The 22,253-nt window shown below is 37.7% G+C and overlaps 1 protein-coding gene across 1 annotated transcript in view; it reads left to right on the forward strand.

Annotated features, from left to right (window-relative positions):
• The window catches only part of LOC150082997 (uncharacterized), a 173,366-nt gene that overhangs the window by 100,807 nt on the left and 50,306 nt on the right, over positions 1-22,253 (forward strand). The window contains exon 3 of the mRNA XM_090376968.1: positions 16,732-16,839. Within this exon, the coding sequence (XP_090233094.1) occupies positions 16,732-16,839 (108 nt within the window). The remainder of the gene's footprint in view (positions 1-16,731; positions 16,840-22,253) is intronic.

The following is a 22,253-nucleotide window of genomic DNA, read 5'->3' on the forward strand; positions in this document are numbered from 1 at the left end:
TCGCTCTCATCCAAATATCACCTTGAATATTTAACTTCGCAATGTTCAGAACTATACGGAGGTACGACCATATTTAATATTTTTTCTTCTCATTTTTGAACGCAATTGCATAAACACACTTACATGAAATTTAATGTTCTGATACAATTTAAAATGATAAACCCCAATATGATTGCAGAAACAGTTTCAAGCAGAAGAACGTGCATATTGGAAATTCTACAAAAGTGAACTCTACTCCCGCCAAAAAGTTATGGAATCACATTTCAGATAGGACTCCTGGTCCGACGGGAGGGGGCATATCTGGCTGAAAATGCACGAAGCTATGCACCCATAATGTCAACAAGGAACTGTTCAGGCAGGTGGACGGTCGGTTATGGTCTGGGGCGTGTTCAACTGGCACACGTTGGGACCTCTGCTATGTCTAGACGCATCTCTGAACCGTCCGGGTTACGTGTCCATCCTTGCAGACCATCTGCATACCTTCATGGTCATCGTGCGCCCACAGGGGAATGGAATCTTCCTGCAGGACAATGCTCCTCCCCACAGGGCCGTGGTGACTAGAACATGGTTCGAAGATCATTCCACAGATTTTACCACCATGGAATGGACTCCCAGTTCACCGGACTGAACCTTGTGGTGCATCTTTGGGATGCCGTGGAAAGGTCTGTTCGAGCTTTGGATCCTCCACCCAAGAATGCGACGGAATTATGGACAGCGGTGCAGCAAGCTTGGATGAAAATACCTGTGGAACGCTTTCGTGAACTAATGCTCAATGCTCGCCGTGTAACTGCCCTTATAAGGGCGAAAGGTGGACTTACCCGTTACTACGTAGGTATCCCATGATTTCTGTCCACTCAGTGTATAACCCTTGTATAAAAAAAGTTATTCCATGAGAAGTAGTGGCGAAAAACTAGGTATCTCATTTAAAGAAGTACAAACTAGCATTCGAAGGTTCAAGGAGACTGGCAGTTTAAAGGAAAAAAACACGAATAGGATGAGAACGCATAACAACAGAAGATATCTACACAGGATAAGATATCTAAATACGATAGACGACTTGCTGCATCTGAAAACCTAGCTGTGTTTAATAGGAACAGAGAAACTACCGTGTCTACATCCACTGCAAAGCTTCGTCTTAAACAAGGATACTATGGTCGTATAGCGATCCGAAAAACCCTTATTAAAACCGGAAAATCGAAAGAAATGATTGGCTTGGGCTAAGAGTCATCACTATTGGACAATTGAAGAGTGGGGAAAAAAAACGCATTGTGGACGGATGAATCTAAATTTGATATTTTTATAAAGTAAGTACGCCATGAGCTTTGTGTAACTGGGTTCAAGCCCGTGACTGCTAAATATAATGCTGTTTTTTGTATTCTCTCAATCTTGTGAACTCCTCTGATTGTGTAGTTGTCCCGGGATTTTAACAGAAAATTTATTTTGTTAATAGTTTCTTCAGTGAGTTGGAATAAAATTTCTTTAAAATTTCTAATCTGTTCTGCCTTTATACAATATTGTAATCAATACAAACTTCGACATATTCATAATTTATGAATTATTTTTACAAATATCAAATTAATTCTAAAGCAGTTTTTTTAACAATAACGATACATTTGTAAATTCAGAAATATCTTTGTTCTTTACAGATTTGTCCCATGCATTATTTTTTTCCGTTCATCGCATTACCCCATCCCCTTTCAGGTATGGATTAATTGTCTTCCACGATCTCACAATAAAAAACTATCCACTGTGCCAACTATCCACTGTGCCTTGTTCCTGCAAGTTAAGGAACTGAATGAGAATTTTTAAAAACAAAATTTGAATTTTACCTATGTAATAGGCTCAAGTTTAAAATGAAGTGGCGCTGTGAGCTTTTGTTCCTGTCATCAATCGCATACTCTTATTTGTGCCGCTGAACAGATTCGAACATTTCCGGGTTTAAATGCAAAATTTATATTATCTTGGTTTGTTTAACTTTCGGGAGTCTTCTTTTCCCACAGTGGAAGAAGGCTTGGTTGATGGATGATCTTACACTGAGTTATGGTTTGGATAATAAACTACAAATTTCTTTTAATGCCTGAACATTAAAATAACTTTGCATTTTTCATAGCGAATATAAGAATTTTTTATTGATGTTGTGCCGTGAACTATTTTAAATAAACCTGGCATTCATTTGTTCTGATTTATTGGTTTTATTGAGCCCTAATGTGATTCAAGTACATTCACACTTTTTCAAATATGTTCATCCCTCTTTTTAAAATATGTTCGTTTATTCTCTTTCCAACTGAATTTGTTTAGTACTATTTTAACCTAATAGGGTTAAAATAGTACTAAACAGATTCAGTTTAGTACGCTTATTAACGTACTAACGTACTTATTATATATTTTGCTCTCTCATGCATTTATCCAGTCCAAACTAGACTGATCCCAGGTGTATCCATCAACTGGAAACAGCATGCTCCGATGGCTAGACAGTTCACCATTAGGCCATCCGCATTACTAAGGAAACAATCCGAACGTTTCCTGTCCAGTTTACACGTCGAATCAACTGAACTACCTTTTTCACTTCGACGAGAACAATTGTCGCTAGACAGTTGATCTCTTAATATCGCGGTAGAACCCCCCCCCCCCTCTCTGGGATGCTCATCTACTATCATGAAATTTCTCCATAAATTTCTCCAAATAACAGGAGAAAGGCAAACACGCCGCCTTCTGTCTACATGCAACTCTATCCAGCAAATCGAGCCAGCCACTCAACTTTTTCGTCTTCACCCATGGCTCGAAATCAGAATCTTTTGCAAGGTCTGCTGCGGTCTTCTTGGATAGCAGTATATCCAAGGAGATTTCCCACTACTGCGGCATTTACACCGCAGAGTTGTATGCTATTGATTTAGCCTAGAACCGCAAAACTCACAATTGTCATACGTGTATGGTTTATATAGATTCTTTTAAGTGCATTACAGGCCTTATTCGACAATCATATATAATTCTCGTCCACGCTCTCCCAGGTTCAGCAGATGCTACATTCACTTTCTGAATGTTTATTTGATATTCGTTTCTATTGGATAGCAAGCTCCTATTTGGATCAGGGGGAATGATCAGGGGATTGGATGCTACCGCCTGGTCAGCACAACCCAAGAACAGCTACTACAGCCTATCCCTTATATAGACTACAGGCATACCGGTTTAGAATCCTAGTAGCAATAATCATGGCATGGACAGGTCGCAAACAAGCTCTATAAGATTATGAATGTAATCAAATTTTGGAAGTCTAGTCTGCGCAGGAACACAGACATTTCACGCTTTTTTTTTTTTTTTTTAATGCCGATGGTTGATGATCCACCTATGTGTGAGGACTGTGACACCATTCTAACTACGTATATAACTGCATTTAGTTTTTATGACTACTATTTTTAGCTTAACCATCCATAGAAAAGAATATATAATTAAAAAATTATATTGTACTTGAGCATTATTGGACTTTCACGGTTTTTAACTTACTTGGGTACGAATTAACTTAAAAATTAATTCGTTAAGTTAATTCATTGTGACATAGCGCATTATCCTGTTGGATGAACCCATTCGTAGATCCTAGTCAAAAATAATAAAAGGCCTCAATGCGCACCACAAAAATACTTTATTATTATTAAATTACAGTTGCTCAGAGCGAAACGGATACAAAAATATATGTATGTATGTATGTATGTATGTATTTAACTGTCGAAGGGTGGCACCCGGACATACATCCATCTCCACCAATTTATCATATAACATATTCTCATAATGGCCTGTTAGTGTAAGTGTGTGTACACGTGTGTGTAATGTGTTATAAGTGAAACAGGCTACTCTGCCACCAGGTGATAGTCCATTGGGCAATTACCACCTGGTGCCCATCCCTGGCACGAGGAGCTATGCCTGGATCTATTAGCTCTGGCTGTGCATATTGCACCTAAATCCCGCACCCACCAGTAAGGGTGCAAGACTGGTGGGTGCCAGCAGTCCCGCTCCTGGGGTGCCCACACCCAAAAGCCAGCAAAAAAAAAAAAAAAAAAAAAAATGCACCAACTAGGAGAATACATCTTACTAGTGAGTGCAACAATCCCGCCTCATGGTCATTCCACAAGGCCAGCCAAAAAAAAAAAAAAAAAAAAAAAAAAAATTTTTTTTTTTTTTTTTTTTTCCTTCCTCTCCCCGCCTCCAAGACAGAATGCCTATCCATCCAGAGGAGGGGAAAAAAAAAAAAAAAAAAAAAAGGTCTTTAGTCAGTATTAGTAACAACATGTATACTCCTCCTTTTATTAAATGTCAACCTGCAAAACCGTTGAAATTCTACAAAATTCCTTTCATTAGACAGCCAAATTAATTCAGAACCCCTAATAAAATTAGGTACCAAATTAAATAAGTCTAATCTAAATTCATCATACAAATTGCATTCATATAAGATATGATCCCATGTTTCCAACCTTCCACAAACACAGTAAGGATCTTCCACTAAACTAAACTGATGCAACTTACTTTTTAAGGAACCATGCCCCGTAATCAAATATGAGCATTCCATACTTGGATAAAACCAGCGATGCAATTTGTTATTAAAATTAAATTCAACACTAGGTATAAATAAATAAGTTACTCTACCAGTACTACTGGAATCCCAACGGTCCTGCCATAATTTAATTAATTTCACCAAAATTTCTTTCTTCTGTTTGCTGACTGCAGAAGAAACTTCATTAGTAATCCCCAGAAATGTAATTTGTATTCCTTTTCTTATAAAATAACAAAAAGCTCTATACACAACTGTTAAATCCAAAGGCAATACCCCCGCAATCACCTGTAGAGCATTAGTCGAAACAGTCTTACAAACACGCAAAATAGTTAACAACATTATTCTTTGTATTGATAATAGTTTTTGTTTAAATTTTACATTGACAGTACGAACATACCAAATTGATGCAGCATACGACACAATCGGAATAAAAATAGCTTTATAATATAGATACAAAATGCGTTTACCTAATCCCCAATCTTTTCTGGTAACCCTAACTATAGAAGCAGTGTAATTTTTTATTTTCCTACTTAAATAATTCAAATGTTGGAAAAATAATAACTTGTCATCCAAGATAACCCCTAAATATTTTACCTGGGAAACAAGAGGAATTTGTTTACTGTTTACTAATAATCGAGGTGGTCTGTTGTAGTCTAATTTTCCTTTTAATAACATCATGACAGTTTTAGAAGATGAAATTTTTAGTTTATTTAATGTAGCCCAATCAGTCAAATCCTGAACAATAACCTCCATTCTACTTTCTAATACTGCTCTAGATCTTCCTGTCACGCACAAAACCAAATCATCAGCATAAGCCACCTTATAACAATTAGGGACTGTTCTACTTAACCACTGGTTTAAGACCAGATTCCATAAAATAGGACCCAACACAGATCCTTGTGGACAACCGCGATCAATAATTCTATTAAAAGTTAAATGTTGGGATCTTATAATAATCTGTCTATCCATTAAATAACTTTTAATAATTTGGTATAACAAATTGGGACAATTTAATTCTCTTAATGAAAAAAGCACACTTTGATACCATACAGTATCAAATGCTCCTTCAAAATCTATGAATAATGCTAACACATATTTCTCACCAGAATTTACACTAAAATTAATCAAATCGCGTAGGGCATCCTCTGTTGAACTATTTCTCTTAAAACCATATTGATATTTAAAATGAAGATTTTGTTCGTTGAACAATTTCTCTAGCCTTAACAACAATAATCTTTCCAATATTTTGCCCAAATTTGCTAACAAAGAAATGGGTCTATAACCCCTAGGATCAGTCAACAATTTGACTGATCCTAGGGGTTATGAATGTAATAAGATTATGAATGTAATCAAATTTTGGAAGTCTAGTCTGCGCAGGAACACAGACATTTCACGCTTTTTTTTTTTTTTTTTAATGCCGATGGTTGATGATCCACCTATGTGTGAGGACTGTGACACCATTCTAACTACGTATATAACTGCATTTAGTTTTTATGACTACTATTTTTAGCTTAACCATCCATAGAAAAGAATATATAATTAAAAAATTATATTGTACTTGAGCATTATTGGACTTTCACGGTTTTTAACTTACTTGGGTACGAATTAACTTAAAAATTAATTCGTTAAGTTAATTCATTGTGACATAGCGCATTATCCTGTTGGATGAACCCATTCGTAGATCCTAGTCAAAAATAATAAAAGGCCTCAATGCGCACCACAAAAACACTTTATTATTATTAAATTACAGTTGCTCAGAGCGAAACGGATACAAAAATATAGATTGTGACAAGTTTAATAATAGGAAATATACATATTAGATTAGATACATACAAATAAAAACACTTTCTACACCATTACACAGCCGCCACTAGCCTGCAATGTTGACATCTGGTAGAATGGTTCCATGGACTTGTGTTGTTTTCACTATATATCAGTCCTTCCTTCAGCATGAAGCAGCAGGCCGAGACTCATCAGACCAGGCAACACTTTTTTTAAATCCAACTATCCAGTACTGATGTTCCTGAGACCACTGTTATCATACATTCATCATAGAACTTAGTTACGTCATCGGCTGCAATACTTTATCCGTTACAAAGTACATACTGTGCGCCTGAAATGTCTCTTTGTTTACCACTGTTGCACTGAATTATTTTACTGACTGTATCCCTTCCCTTATCTTGCACAAGCCTTGTTAGCCTCTCGCACAGCAGGCTCTTTCAGACCGACCACGGGATCGCAATTGGCCGGATAGCCAATCTCTATTCACCAGAGACAAAGTCATACGTGAAAACTCCAGTCGGATGAGTTTCTGATACTGGCACGTCTGGAGCCAACTGACATGTCACGTTCAAATTTATTTAAATATTTCGTTTTGCCCAATCTCACACTGAACTGCGCAATCCAACATCTCTACCTGCATCGAATAAACACGTAATGCTGTTACTAAAGTAGAACTCTATTTCATGGAATGGGTACGTGTACCTATTAAAGTGGCCACTCAGTGTACATATCATTGAGTCATCATAATATTCTTCCACAATAGATTTGACAGAATTCCATCAAGTTCATATTTTTCTTGATATCTCATATTTTCTATTTGTAACTTAATTTTCTGAACTATGTATAACAGACAATATGTTCGGCAATTTTGTTTATTTCGGACAAAAGCTGACAGCATGACAGCATGAAGAGTAACTGCATCTTGGATCGGTTTTCGTGGTTTGGGTGATGAAAATCCAGAGTTCGTGGAAGCCCCTGTCCGAGTAAGGCAGTACAGGAGATACACAGTTAAATGGTATCTGATTACTTTACCATCAGAAGCTGTCCTTGACCGACAGCACCTCAGACCTAAAATGTTGTCACCCACTAAAGTTCTCAACAAAGAAGGCGACATTAGGCCAAAAGAACAGAGAAGTAATGGAGCGAAAAGTATATAAGGGATATGCAACCATTTGTCAGAACAGGACGTGCTGATAGCACGTACACAGGAACCATTAGCTGGAGAAGGGAAGGAACGCAGGGACAACACGAGCCAAACTAGCTTTAATAAATAATAAAAAAAATAAAAAAATGCTCACGCGAGGTTCCCACTACACGTCTAGCCTTATGCTCTTCAAAGCAATCTGTAATCTGACAGGAATGTTGCCAGAAACACTTCATATAATGTGCTGTTGTTAATACTGCCTTCGCTTCTCAGCAGGATGCCACAGATAAGTTTACTTCCACGCATTAATCTTGCCATCAGCCTTAAGTGATAGCGCGTTTTGCAGTCTTCTTTGCCACATTCGTCAGAGTTTTCTTATACATTAAAACATATTTTTAAAATCAACTGTATTAATGGTTTTCCACGATTTCGTAATTTTATGGCCAATGAAATTTAAGAATATGCTCTTAACCATGAATTTACTTAATGTTAATGTATCAATATCAGAAAAATTGGAGATGTCTGCAAATCAAGAAAAACTATTCCAACACTTTAAGCTCTGCAACACCGATAAATCCTGTAACTGTGTGTGTGTGTGTGTGTGTGTGCATGCACGCAGGGTTTTAATTTTCAACACATTGATTTCTCACTATTCATCAATCGTCATGACTGTGGTACATAAATTTTATAATATTACAATACCTTTAGCAATCTGGGTATTGTAATATTATAAAATTTATACATGGAAACTTCCGACCATTCCACAAGTGAAGAGGAAAAAGGGGACAGTCGAGACTAACCTCGAATTTATTTATCACCTCAGATTCAGACACAATAAGAATTGCCGTTGTTGTGTTTGTATTACGTGGCAAGCCAGCTAAGGCAAAGAGAGAATCATCAGTATATTGTGCCTTTATCTGCATATATTTCTCAGTCGTTTCGTCTGTTTGCTGGACGAAATATTCCAGTTTACAGAAGAGTATAAATAAACGTCACACTAGGGTCACCTGGAATATTAATGTTCGTGAATTGCGTGTGTTCTCTAGTCTATCTGCCTGTTTTACTGGATAAAAAACAGAAGTTTTTTGGGGGGCGAAAACCTTGCTATCTACGCCTGAGACTGACTAACTCAGCCATAGAGTGAAAAAAGTCCGCAAAAGTTCTTCGCGTTATTTACGGAATTCGAATCCGGACCTTTTCCACCCGGTGTGGGGAGATTTACGGGAGAATAAACTGTGCGACCCGAAACTGGCAAACGCAGCCACGGTGTGAAAATCCTTCCGAAGCTTATAAGGTGGTGTGGTGTGGGTTAATCGCCAAAGCAACTTAGACATTAGTGTAATTTTTCTGTAAATTGTGTATATTTTGTGGTCTATTTGCCTGTTCTGGACGAAAATTCCAAGTTTCTGAGAGAAAACGACGTTCCCCCGTCGTCTGCGACCGACTAACTCAGCCACATTGTGAAAAAAGCCGATAAAAATTATTTTTGTCATTTTATGGGATTCGAACCGAGGCCTTTACCAAACGGCGTGGGTAGGACAGTGATAATATCCACTGTGCTACCGCGAGGGCAGAATCTCACAGAGGAAGCAAGCAAAATTTAATTGGATCTTACACGGATAATAACAGTGACGATAACGCAGTCGATATACAAAACGGTGTTCAATAAACGAAGCTTGAATTGAAGGTCTTCAAGAGACAGAGAATCAATTTTTGGGATTTTATATTTATGAGTTTCACAAAGAAGAATTCCACATATCTGACGTAATCGCTGATCTAAAGAACTTTCGGGAAAGCGGCAAAGGATATTGGTGATGTTTAAGTGCTACAGATTTTTAGGGTAAAGGTGAGAAACCATTGAGAGAAACAGCTGCCATACCTGTAAACGTGTTAGATGATCATGAATGACTGCAATTAAGAACAGAATAAGTGGGGAAGCAGGTTGGAGAGGTCGGAACTGAGTAAAATCTCCACAAGAAAGATGTGCAAATCGTATTCTCAACTTCTAGGAGGAATGTCGAATCTCCAAGGATCTGTCCGGGTAACAATTTTTATTGACTTGTTCCCTTAGTTTTTACCCAGCGCATGGTCTTAGATACGTTCTGATGGAGTTTCAAAAATAGCGTACTGGTATATCCCAGTACTTGTATTGTACTGGGTACTGAATTTATATTTTTCTTAAGCTATTAACAATCCAGAAGGCTGGACCCTACCATGAAAAACTCAGTTCAGGAAAAATTGCAACGCTTGGAAACCACACAACTGCGAGGAGACCTGATTGAAGTGTTTTAAGGATTTAAATGGATTGAGTAAACTAAATGCTGACGGAATACTTACTCTTTCTCAAACAACACATATAAGGGGACATAAAGTTGGGGAGAGGTGACTGCAGGATGTGTGAAAATTCTTTCACCCAGATAGTAACTGATTGTCGGAATAAACCTCCATAGTGTTGTAGAAATGGATAGTTTTAATGAATTTAAAGAAGCATTAGACAAATTATTATTACAGGGGATAGACAGATGAGGTGGGTTGTATTTTTATCTTTTTTTTTATCTGATGTTGTATAAGCTTGCTCCCTTGCATCATTTTCCACTATTAATACATCCTTGATTTCAAATATTCAACACTGTCACCAGAGAACCTAGATCAGAGGCCCAATACGACTAAATCGGTTAAAAAAAAAACAACAACAAAAAGCCTATAAACCTTCGGCCCACTAAGACGGAATTCGAGGCCTTTTCCACACGGCGTGGAAGAATGGTGATCGTAATCACTACAATAACTGCAAGCACTACTTTACTGTGGCAATTCAAATATAAAAAGTTGTTGAATGAAATGTTATCCATAAGGAACAAAGACAAACAGCACGCACCGCCCAACCTTAACAATGAGATCATACTCACACAGACAGAAGAAACAAACACAAAAAGATGGACGAAGGCACTCCATGGCAGACACTATAATGAACTCCATCTACGATAAATATTTGTATTGACGATTTATTGTAAACTCTACTGACTTGGTTGTCGTGCCGGAGTGTAAACAGAAATTTTTTTAAGAGTACACAGATAAGATGAGTTCCAATGCATGGCTCACAAGCGGGAGGCTCTCCCCCAAGACCGAAAGATTCATGCACGCCATCCAAGACCAGGTAATCAACACTAGAAACTACAGTATAGGAAATACATCACCAAGGAGTGAGAATGTGAGAGATTACACATGTCGACAATGCTACTTGGCCACAGAAACAATCTAGCACATAACCGCGGAATGCAGTGTTATCGCCAGATAGAGTACACTCAAAGACATGATCAGGTCGCTAGGATAATAGATAAGAGAGGAAAAATTCCAGTTAATCAAAGAAAGCGTACCGTATTAGAAGTACGGTAGTAGAGACCATACTTACAAACTATTCTGGCATCGCGCCATAATAACGGACAAGACGATTCCGCACAACAGAATAAGTTTAATCCTCATCAACAAGAAGGAAATGGCTACCTACCTGGCTAACTCTAGTATAGAGCTAAGATGAAGGAAGCTCCGTGCAAAATTTCATTAAATTTGGTCCAGTAGAAGACAAATTATTGTTGCCATCATACGAGTATGATTCCAACAATACAAGTTACAATAATTCGCTTCTGGCGGAAGCTGAAGATGACATCACTTCCGTAACGCTTTTCGCATGACGGTTTTTCGTTACAAAATTTTTGGAATAACACCAGTAAAACGTTTTTAACGTCAATAAAATCATTAGGAAAAGAAAGAGGTAATAATAGTATCATTTATTGTACGCAAAATGCCATGAACAAAGAGATTTACATAGCCTGGACAGCACGCTGGGCAGATGGGCTAACAGTACAACCATAAACATACCTCAGACAATAGCTAAAATACTAAATTATATTACATTATGTTATTCAAATTATTTTAAATTAAATACAGTGGACGTCGCTTATTGCCATCACGGATAATGTCATCATTTGTGTAATATCATGAAATCCCGATCAGACGTATAAAAAAAAAATGCCGTTTATATGTAATCAGTGTGCTTCGCTTTTTTTGACTTATCTTGATTTACGCATGTATAATAGGAGTGATTTTGTAGCATCCCGATTTTTCTTGAACTCCGACACGTTGCATTTCCAATTACTGCTGTTGCTTCGTATAGTTGTCGGTGTCGTTACTGCATGAAAGAAAAAGTACTGTATCTGTACTCCTGCCGATCTGATTGTTTTTCCACTACAGATTAACTCCTTTTCTAATTCTTGATTTTAATATTTTCCTTAGTCTTTAATGGTCTGTATGGATTTCCAGAAACATTATGACAGCTTCATTTTTATTGATAGCTTTCTCGAAGTGGACAGTCAAATTAAAGTATTTTATATTGCTTGATTTTAATGTTTTCTTACTGTCAACTTCTACCTTTTATGTACACCCTGAAAGTAGCCGAGTGGTCAAGCACTCGAGTGCAGTAGCATACGCTCTTTGAGTGGACCGGGGTTCAAACCCGTGACTGCTAAATACGATTAACATTTGTATTGATTGATTTATTGTAAATTCCACTGACTTGGTGGTCGTGCCGGAGTATAAACAAGAATATTATTATTTATGCTCTGCATCACTGAACAGCAGCATTTTTGTTTCATCGGTTACTGTTATCAATTAAGAAGTGTCCCGAAGCGATCCGAATAAGCGGATCGAATAAGGTGCCCACTTTACGAAAAAAACAAGGTTAAATTTATAGTAACTATATAAAGGATAAACAATGTACAAAACAAAGCAGAAAATTCAAATCTCACTCTGCAGTGGGCTTTGGTAGCTCAAAACTGTTGGATAACTTGGGTCCAATACTTCACTTCATCATTAAACAGAATAGGATCAAAATTCCGTTTAATTTAATCGATGGTCCATGATTCATGAAACATCCCGTTTGTGAATTTTAATCTGCTCTATAATAACGTAAGCTTGTTATTCTTAGGGGACGGGAGGAGAGGAATGTGCCACCCAATGTTCTCCAAGAGAAATGGTGCACGTCATAGGTTATTGAACAATTTAATAAATTCGGGGGAGCTAACAAGGAGTAAAACTGAAATTTTTAAAAAAATTGAGATTGTTAAGCATTTGCGTGCACGATATAGGAAAAATCTGTTTTAATATTCACACATTTTAACAAATTACAAGTGTAAAATGACAGAAATAAAACAATTATGATTAATCAGCACAATATTCACATAAGTATAACCCGAACCATAATTATGACAAAATTTCCGAATCCAAGAAGCCATCCCAGTGCTGCCTCATCTCTCTCTCCTCTCTCGCAAGAATACTTAAACAATAGCGTAATGTTCTGCGATCGAAATTCCCAGAGAAATGCTGTTAATAAATTAAATCCACATAAACTGGAAGAAATCATCCTTCTTCGTCATCTGTGCCCATCTTAAAAACTTATCTGTTACCTTTACTGTCTGTACTCAGTGTTTCCAGGTATCCAGTATACACATAGCTTTCCACCGTACCCAATGCAGTGTCTCAGCTTGGCATATGCTATGATAAATAGTCTTCAGGAAGTGAGCCCGCATACAGTACCAATCGACAGACACTGAATGGAATGCGCCATTTTGTACGAAAACAAACAATGATAGATTGAGCTGTCAGTAGTTCACGATAACAGTACTTAGAGGTCTTCAACATGGGGAAACCTACTCAAATACTAATGCCACGCGCTTTTCTAAAATCTTTGTAAAGCACAGCAAAGGCATAAGAAAATGAAAAGCTAGTCCACTGTTCTTTGGCAGAGCCTTCTTTTTTTTTTTCTTCTTTTTCTCATGCCTTTACTTTCCTCTATTTATAAGGGTTCAGTGCCACAAAAATGATGTTTTCGGGTCCTTTAACTAGTTTACGATATTACAATTTATTAGAAGAGTTCATTGTTTCAAGATTTTTTGAAGAAAAGAATTACCGAAATATTTCTTTCAATAAGAATTACGGATGACCGGACATGGCATGTGAAGGTTTAATTAGCAGAAGAACGGTTAACGTTGCTTGATATGAGTTTGGAATACTTGGAATTGCATCAAAAGAGATCGACCTGGCCAAAGCGTGTATTCCCTAATAAAGATTTAAACATCCTGTGAGGCTCGAACAGATAAAATTATAATGATTACCGTTATTTAACCGCCATCATATAATAAATTCTTAAAGTAATTAGATTGTTTTTATACAGTTCATGCAATAAGTTGGTTCGTTGATTGGCTGATTTGAGTTTTAGTGACGCATCAGAAACACAGGCTATAATGCGCCGCCAAAACCAAATCATATAAAGGATAAAGTTAAGAAAGAAATTAGAGTGACCTACGGATTTAAGTACCCGCAGCATGGAGGAAAAACAACAAGCCGCGGTCACTCGGCTCGTTTCCAATTCCATACAAACCCTTTGGAAAAGAAGGCCTAGTGGGTGACATTGAGTAACCTGTTGTTTTTTTCCCTCTGCTATAGTTAAAAATATATAAGGATACACTAATTAAAAATGCTACAAAAGGTATATATTAAATAAGAGAAAAGTTTAGTAATTTTAAATAATTAAAAATGGCTGTCATAGTCTATAAAATCTGACTGAGTGGGTAGGGTTCAGTCAGACGATTAAAACTGGCAAAATATAAATGGCGTCTATTAATAAAACGAGGGTACCGGCACAAAATATGATGAGGGACATATAAATTAAATTGACTAGAAGCCCAAGAAACTCCGCGATAGTATCATGTGACGCATACAATCCTCAGCAAAATATATGATGGATAGTTAGAATGGTGTCGCAGTCCTCACACATAAGCGGATCATCAACCATCGGTAAAAAAATGCGTGATATGCCTGTGTTCCTGCGCAGACTAGACTTCCAAAATTTGATTAGTCTTAATCTGATAGAACTTGGTTTGCGACCTATCCATGGCATGATTATTGCTACTAGGATTCTAAACCGGTACGCCTGTAGTCGATATAGGAGACAGACTGTATGTAGTAGCTGTTCTTAGGTTGTGCCTACCAGGCAGTAGCTTCCGATAGATCTATCCCCCCGATCATTCTGAATGTTTTTTTTTTTTTTTTTTTGATATTGTCGAATAAACATTCAGAAAGTCAATGTAGCATCTGCTGAACCTGGGAGAGGCCTGGACGAGAATTATATATGATTGCCGAATAAGGCCTGTAAAGCACTTAAAGGAATCTGTATAAACCGTACACCTTTGACAGTTGTGAGTTTTGTGGTCCAAAGCAAGCTCAATAGAACAACACTGCGGTGTAAACGCTGCAGTCGTGTGGAATCTCCTCGGATATGCTGCTATCCGAGAAGATCGCAGCGCACCTCGCGGAAGATTCTGACTTCGAGCCATTGGTGGTCACAAAAGTTAAGAGTGGTCAGCTCGATGAGCAGTATAGAGTTGCAGGTAGACAGAAAGTAGCGTTCTGTCTTTCCCCCCTTATTAATGGAAAAATTCCATGATAGCAGATTAGTATTCCAGAGAGGGAGGGGGTTGTCTTTGTGACTGGGCAACGCTGTCTACCGCGATACTAAGAGATCAACTGTCTAGCGACAATTGATCTCGTCAAAGTGCAAAAGGCAGTTCAGTTGATTCGACGTAAAACTCTGGACAGGAAACGTTCGGATTGTTTCGGCAGCAATGCAGATGGCCTAATGCTGAACTATGTCTAGCCATCGGAGCACGCTGTTTCCAGTTGATGCATACGCCTGAGATCACTCTAGTTTTGACCTGACAAGCGCATGAGAGAGCAAAATATATAATCGTCCATTAATAAGCGTGGTTAATTAGGTTACAGCAGTACTGAACAGATACAGTTGGAAAGAGAGTAAACAAACATATTTAAAAATGAGGGATGAACATATTTGAAAAAGGATGAAATGTACTTGAATCATATTAGGATGCAATAAAACGAATAAATCAGTATTCCATGTTTATTTAAAATAGTTCACAGCACAACTATCAATCAAACAATTCTTATATTCGCTATGAAAAATACAAACTTATTTTAATGCTCAGGCATTTAAATAAGTTTGTAGTATCCTCATCCAAGTAACATAAAAATTATTATTCAAACCACATGAATCTTTGTACCGAAGTTTATATTGCTTACAGGTATCTCATACAAAGGCGCAACACATTAAAAAATTTAAAAGAAATTTTATTCCAACCCACTGAAGAAACTGCCAATAAAATAATTTTTTTTTAATTCCGGGACGACTACACGATCAGAGGAGTTCTGAAGATCAAGAGAATACGAAGAAACAGCCCCATATTTAGCAGTCACGGGCTTGAACCCGGTCACACAAAGCACATGGTGTACTTATGCACCCTCGCCCCTGACCACTTGGTTACAGTGGCCTCTCATTTAAATAAAAACATTTTACAAACACAATAGCATTCTGTTAGCATTGAAGAAAAATATCGCCTTAATGATATTTAATGTAGACTTATGAAAATTAATATATAAACTATGTACTTGAAACATTACTGAGACATTATTTGTATCAACAATTGAAATTAAATTCAGTTGCTAGTTAAAAAAGAAGAGGAAAAAATAAGTTACGCATATAATTCCCCCACACTAAAATTCTTTCTACATAGTGAGTAATATAGCTTATTTAAATCTTGTTTCTAGTGGCAATTCGAAAATTTGAAACACATTATATCTGAAATACAGAAAATCAAAATACTCTATTTCTGTTTATCCTGGGCTCCCCCATGCACATAATGTACTATAAATTTACTTTGAATTTAACTACAAATAAGAATTCCAAATAGGTGGGTATATTTACAATCGGATACTTACCATCTTGTTTCAGGATGGCAGATCAAAATAAAAATCTCATAGGCCGGCCCTAATGGAGATATTGCATGATTAAATTGCAACTCCCCCTTGATATCTACTAAATTTAATTTAAATTTAAATATGAGAGCTGTAAATACGAAGGCCGTTCATAAGCGGAGCTTTTAATTTGGGTACCAGCCATCTTATTTCTAGATGATGAATTGCAATCAAAGTATTCCGTTAGAAAATCCTCAGGATAAAACTTTCACATGAACAGTAAATGGGGTTTGTATGAAGAGAGCATTAGATTTTTTTAAAATCTAATGCAATAATTTGTTTTACTTTCATAATTAAACAGAAGTTTATTAAATTCAATATATTTCTACTGTTCGTGGTATTTGATCAATATGATTCTTAATACTTGGTTTTCTTTTTTCAGGGGGAAACAATCTTTAGAAACAATTTGCCTAGTGCTGGCTTATAAAATCAAATATCCCAATAACTTCTTTCTTCTACGTGGGAATCATGAGTGTGCCAGTATTAATAGGTATGTGACCACCTCCCACTTTTATAAATGAAAAAGAACACTGCTTTTGTCTTTGCCCCCCCCCCCACCACCACACGCAGTATTGTTTTAAACTGTGGCCTCACTGCTTGGATATCTAATGTGATATAAGTACAAAGTCAGTCTAGAAGATTGATTTCAATACAGATCAATAAGCATTTTTCATCAAAAAAGTGTGTTTGTGTGTGTGTGTGTACTAGATAGAACTTTGGAAGTTTATTCCAAATCTGATTTCGGTTTTCCTCTAGCATGTCTAGTTTTTCTGAGATCGATTACACGAACATGATGAGATTAATCACGCCATTCTCATACCTCCAACCAACCCACATGAATATAATTATTATTTATTTATTATTATCGTTTATATATTATGCAATTGTTTGAATATATTTATATCCTTGTTATTTCATAATTTAATTATAAATTATTTCAGGTAAGATCTGGTAAATTACTGAAACACATTCTTTGTCACGCCTAGACAGTGTAAATATCATCCCAGTAAAATCTGCTAATCTGCTATGTTTGTGTGGCTTTTTCCTAACTAAATCACAAAGGTGTAAAATCATTGCGGATATTCGGCAAACTTATCAACTATACTTAGGTGATGAGAATAAGGTGTGGGCTCCAAATTATTTGAACTGATGTTCGAATGGCTATGATTGGTTGAACTAAAGGAAAAAGTCGATGACATTTGCCATATCCATGATAAGAGAACTAATATGCGATGATGTGGTTTTTACTTTTGTAAAGTGAATGTAACTGGATTCTCAGCGAAAAAAAAACGCATAAGGTTTATTCGAATCTGGATTCAGCGACGGAACCAGTACCACACAATAACAGTACGCCAATTCCCGTACCTCGACATGCTAGACTCTTTAGAAGGCGATATAGAATGCAATGGAGGTGCAATTAGACCTAAGAACTTCAGCTGAGTACATACTCGGCGAAGTGACATTGGAGACGAAACTGTTTATCCAGGATGAGTGGAATAGAGATCTAGCCCTCTCCAAAGAAAAAAGCCTACGCATGTCCATCTCAATACTAAACAAGAAACTCTTGGAGAAAGAAGAAAGGCAAAGTGTCTCACTATCAAACATGAAAATGAAGTTTTGGTGATATTATCTCTAATAAATGGTCTGTTCCTACTGCCATAATATCAGTTTTTAGGGAACTGTCGCAAGTACATATTACCTGAATGGTGCCTCTTCATCGACTGCTCACAGCAAAGTTTGAAAGCTGTTCTCGTGAATAACGGGAACTTAGCCATCCATCTCCATTGCCCACTCTGTTAATCTAAAGGAATATCATAACATGAAGACACTACTCAGAGCAATTCAATACAGCACTCGTCAATGGAACGTTTGCGGTGACCTCAAATATGTTAATAAGCATTCAAAAAGGGTTCACAAAATATTGTTTCCTATGCCAATAGGGCAGTCCGTTCTACCGAAGACCATTAATGGGTTGACTACTGTTAAATAGTTCTTGTCTGAAGTCGTCATAAGCTGGGCAATAAAGCAGAACATGCTTCCAGACTTCTACTGTCCCACAAAAACACAAAGGGTCAGGTTGAAGTCCAAATTTATACAATTTATCCCGCAATGAACCATGTCCAGTAATTAAACATGACGTTGTCATTGACGGATAAAACCATCCATAACTTTCTTATTTACAGCAAACGTTGCATCTTCAATGAACTCCCTGGAAGTGAGTCCTGTTTCATTGGATTGTCATTTGTATTGCTACTTCTCAGTGAATTTTGTCCAAAGATTAATTTTCTCCTGCCGAATGTCCGTGGCCCGATTACTTACAATGTCGAAGATTTGAGTTGCCAAACTTTTCTTTAAGTTAGAAATCATGCCTCGGTATGCCACATAAAGGTCAATCGGAATACAACTGAGATCACTAGTAATGCAGTGGTTGATGTTGTTCTGCAGCATCTGTTTGTTGTTAATATCATATTTCTCTGCAATGATAAAGGTTTGGCCTTCACTGTGACGTGAGTAACCCTAGGGAACCATATGGCAGCCGCATATACTATAATTGGCAAAAATATAGCCTTATAATATAATGCCAAAGTTTTGGGCTTTATACCCCATTCAGCTCTGGAGAGCCTAATCACATTGGTAGTAAACTTCTTAATCTTTTCAGCTAAGTTCTTTACGTGGGGATAAAAGAAAATTTATCATCAATGAAGAGACCAAGATATTTATTTTGAGAAACATAAGGAAATTGGACATTGTTGATATGAAGTTAAGGTCTGTTATAATACAGTTTATTATTGAAAATCATAATTTTAGTTTTCGTCTGAGAAATGTTAAATTTGTTTATTCTAGACCATCCCAGCAAATCATCCAGGATTTCTTTCCCTTGTGTTTTTAGCAAAAGCTTTGACCTGCCTAGTATGCATTAGCATTAGCATTAGCATTAGCATTAGTAGAGGCATTTGATGCAAGAAAGCAAGCTTATGCAGCATCAGCCAAAAAAAAAAAAAAAAAAAAAACCCACTTCCACTTCACCCCTCTGTTCGTTCAAAATACCTGTCCAGCTGAGTCTTAAACTTATTTAGGCTATCAACCTCCACCACAAGGGATGGAAGTCTGTTCCACCAACCAACCACCCGCTGGCTAAAGGCAAATTTCCGCACGTCTATCCTACATCTGTCTTTCCTTAATTTGAATTTATGCCCTCTCAGGTGATTTTTCTGAGCTAGAGGAAGAATCCCATCAGCATTGAGCATGCTTAAACCATTCAAGGCTTTATACACCTCTATCAGATCACCTCGCTGGTGCCTAGTCTCCAGACACTGTAATTTGCAAAACTTAAGCCTTTCTTCGTAAGAGCACCCCTTTGTTCCATTCACTAATCTTGTTGCCCTTCTCTGTACTCGTTCCAGCAGCTCTACATCCTTCTTGAAATGAGGCCTCCAGACCTGTATACAGTACTCTAGGTGTGGCCTGACCATTGCCTTATACAAGGGAATAATCACCTCCTTATCCCTGCTGGAAAAATTCCTGTATATCATTGACAATACTCCATGAGCTACTCTTGCAGCCCGTCTGCACTGCTCAGAGAACTTCATATCTGCCTGCACAATCACCCCCAAGTCCCTTTCATTCTCTACCACTGTCAGTGTAGTACCACAGAGTTGATACGTTGCTCTGGGGTTGCTGTTTCCCATGTGTAGTACTTTACATTTGTCAATGTTAAACTTCATTTGCCACCTCTCAGCCCATCTGCTCAACCTTTCCAGATCCTGTTGCAGCAGCATAGTGTCAGTAGTGTCCTTGACAACCCTGCCCACCTTTGTATCATCTGCAAACTTGGACATTAAGCTTGATATACCATCATCAATATCATTTATAAATACAGAAAACAATAATGGACCCAACACTGAGCCCTGAGGGACTCCACTAATAACATTAGTCCACGATGAGCAGTGTCCATCGATTACCACTCTCTGTCTTCTCCCCCTCAACCACCCCTTTATCCATAGCAGCAATTTGCCTCCAATGTCACACTGCTCCAATTTGTGTAGCAGTCTTCCATGTGCAACAGTAGCAAAAGCCTTTCTAAGATCCAAGTATATAATATCAAAGTTATTCCCTGCATCCAGTTCTTTTGTGACTGCATCATAGTATCCAATCAAGTTGGTCAGGCAAGACTTCCCCTTAACAAAACCATGCTGTGTCTGAGCTATAACTGAAGTCTTGTCTAAATGATCCTGCAGTGCTTCTTTAACCAGTGCCTCCATTAATTTTCCTGGAACAGAAGTTAAGCTCACAGGTCTATAATTACTTGTGTCAGCCTTTGATCCTCCTTTGTGAATTGGGGTCACATTTGCACATTTCCAGTCTATGGGTACCTCCCCTGAGTCCAAGGAAGCTCTCATAATTATGGCTAAGGGTTTGCTTACTTCCTTTGCTGCCTCCTTTAATATAACTGGATAGATCCCATCCACCCCGGGTGCCTTTCTTGTGTTTATCTTCAACAGTTTCTCCTCCACTTTACTCCCAGTTATTTCAAGATTCTCTAGCTTACTGCTAGAGTTGAATACACCTCTGGCATTCCCCTCGCTGAATAACTCCTCATGTGTGAATGTCGATGCAAAATATTCATTTAGTTTGTTAGCTACCTGAGCAGAATCATCAACAGTTGACCCATCAATATCAAGTGGACCAATCTGATTCATCCCCTTCCTTCTAGAGTTTACATAAGTAAAGAACTCTTTGCTGTTTTTCTTTGCATCCCTTGCCAAGGATTTCTCGTAATCTGCCTTCGCCTGCCTAACCTCCTTTGTAACTTGGTTGCATATCAACTTGTATCTATCATAGGCTTCTGTGTCATGTGTTAATTTATATGTATCCCATGCATTTTTCTTCTCTGCCATATGCCTCATTAGTTCATCTGACATCCATTTTGGCCTAAACCTTGAACAATATTTCTTAGTTGGTATGTAAAGCCTAGTAGCTTCCAAGATAAGTTCTTTGAATGCTTCCCATTTTGAATTTGCTGTTGGTAACATCATCAGTTGGTCCCACTGTATAGAATTTAAATACTGTCTCAGTCCATCGTAGTCGCCTTTACGGAAGCAATAACCCTTCCCTTTACCCCTAATGGTAGTTACCTCTTTGAGTAAATCCCACTTCAGCACACTGTGATCACTGCCACCTAGTGGTTCATTTATCTGCAGATTCTTAATGCATGAAGAATCACTGCTGATAATCAAATCAAGAGTATTACTCCCTCTAGTTGCCTCCCGAACATGCTGATGTAGAAAACAATCATCCAATAAATCCACAAAAGCCCTGCTAGTGTGTGAGTAACCAGCCCCCAAATTCCAGTCAATATCTGGGAAATTAAAATCTCCCATTATAAGACTCTTTGATTTACTGGCCCACTCTATTTCCCTGTACAGTTCCTTATTATACTCATCAGAATCATTAGGCCTATAGCACACTCCTACTCTCAATTTTGATCTCCCAATGCTTATGTCACACCAAACTGACTCAACACTGCACTGTCCAGCGATGTCGACTGGCTTCACTTCCTTGGTTTTTATGTGTTTCTTAACTAATAGCATAACCCCTCCCCCCTTCCTATCCTGTCTATCCTTTCTGTAGACGTTGTACTCCCCAAATTGCAGTTCTGCATCCCTTATATCTGTGTGACACAACGTCTCTGATATCCCAACAATATCTGCCTTTGATGTTTTGAGCAATACCTGAAATTCATCGAATTTATTTACTAAACTCCTAGCATTGGTGTACACGCAAGTATACCTGCACCTGTTTCTAATCTTAGCTACCCTAAGACAACCCATGTGTTTACTTGTACCGCAATGGCTCCCAGCAGTCTCTGAAATACCATGCATCTTGTTTTCCAGGCTTCTGCTC

This window comes from Mastigoproctus giganteus, chromosome 7, assembly GCF_048544385.1.
Source record: "Mastigoproctus giganteus isolate SK-2022 chromosome 7, ASM4854438v1, whole genome shotgun sequence".
Taxonomy (NCBI): domain Eukaryota; kingdom Metazoa; phylum Arthropoda; class Arachnida; order Uropygi; family Thelyphonidae; genus Mastigoproctus; species Mastigoproctus giganteus.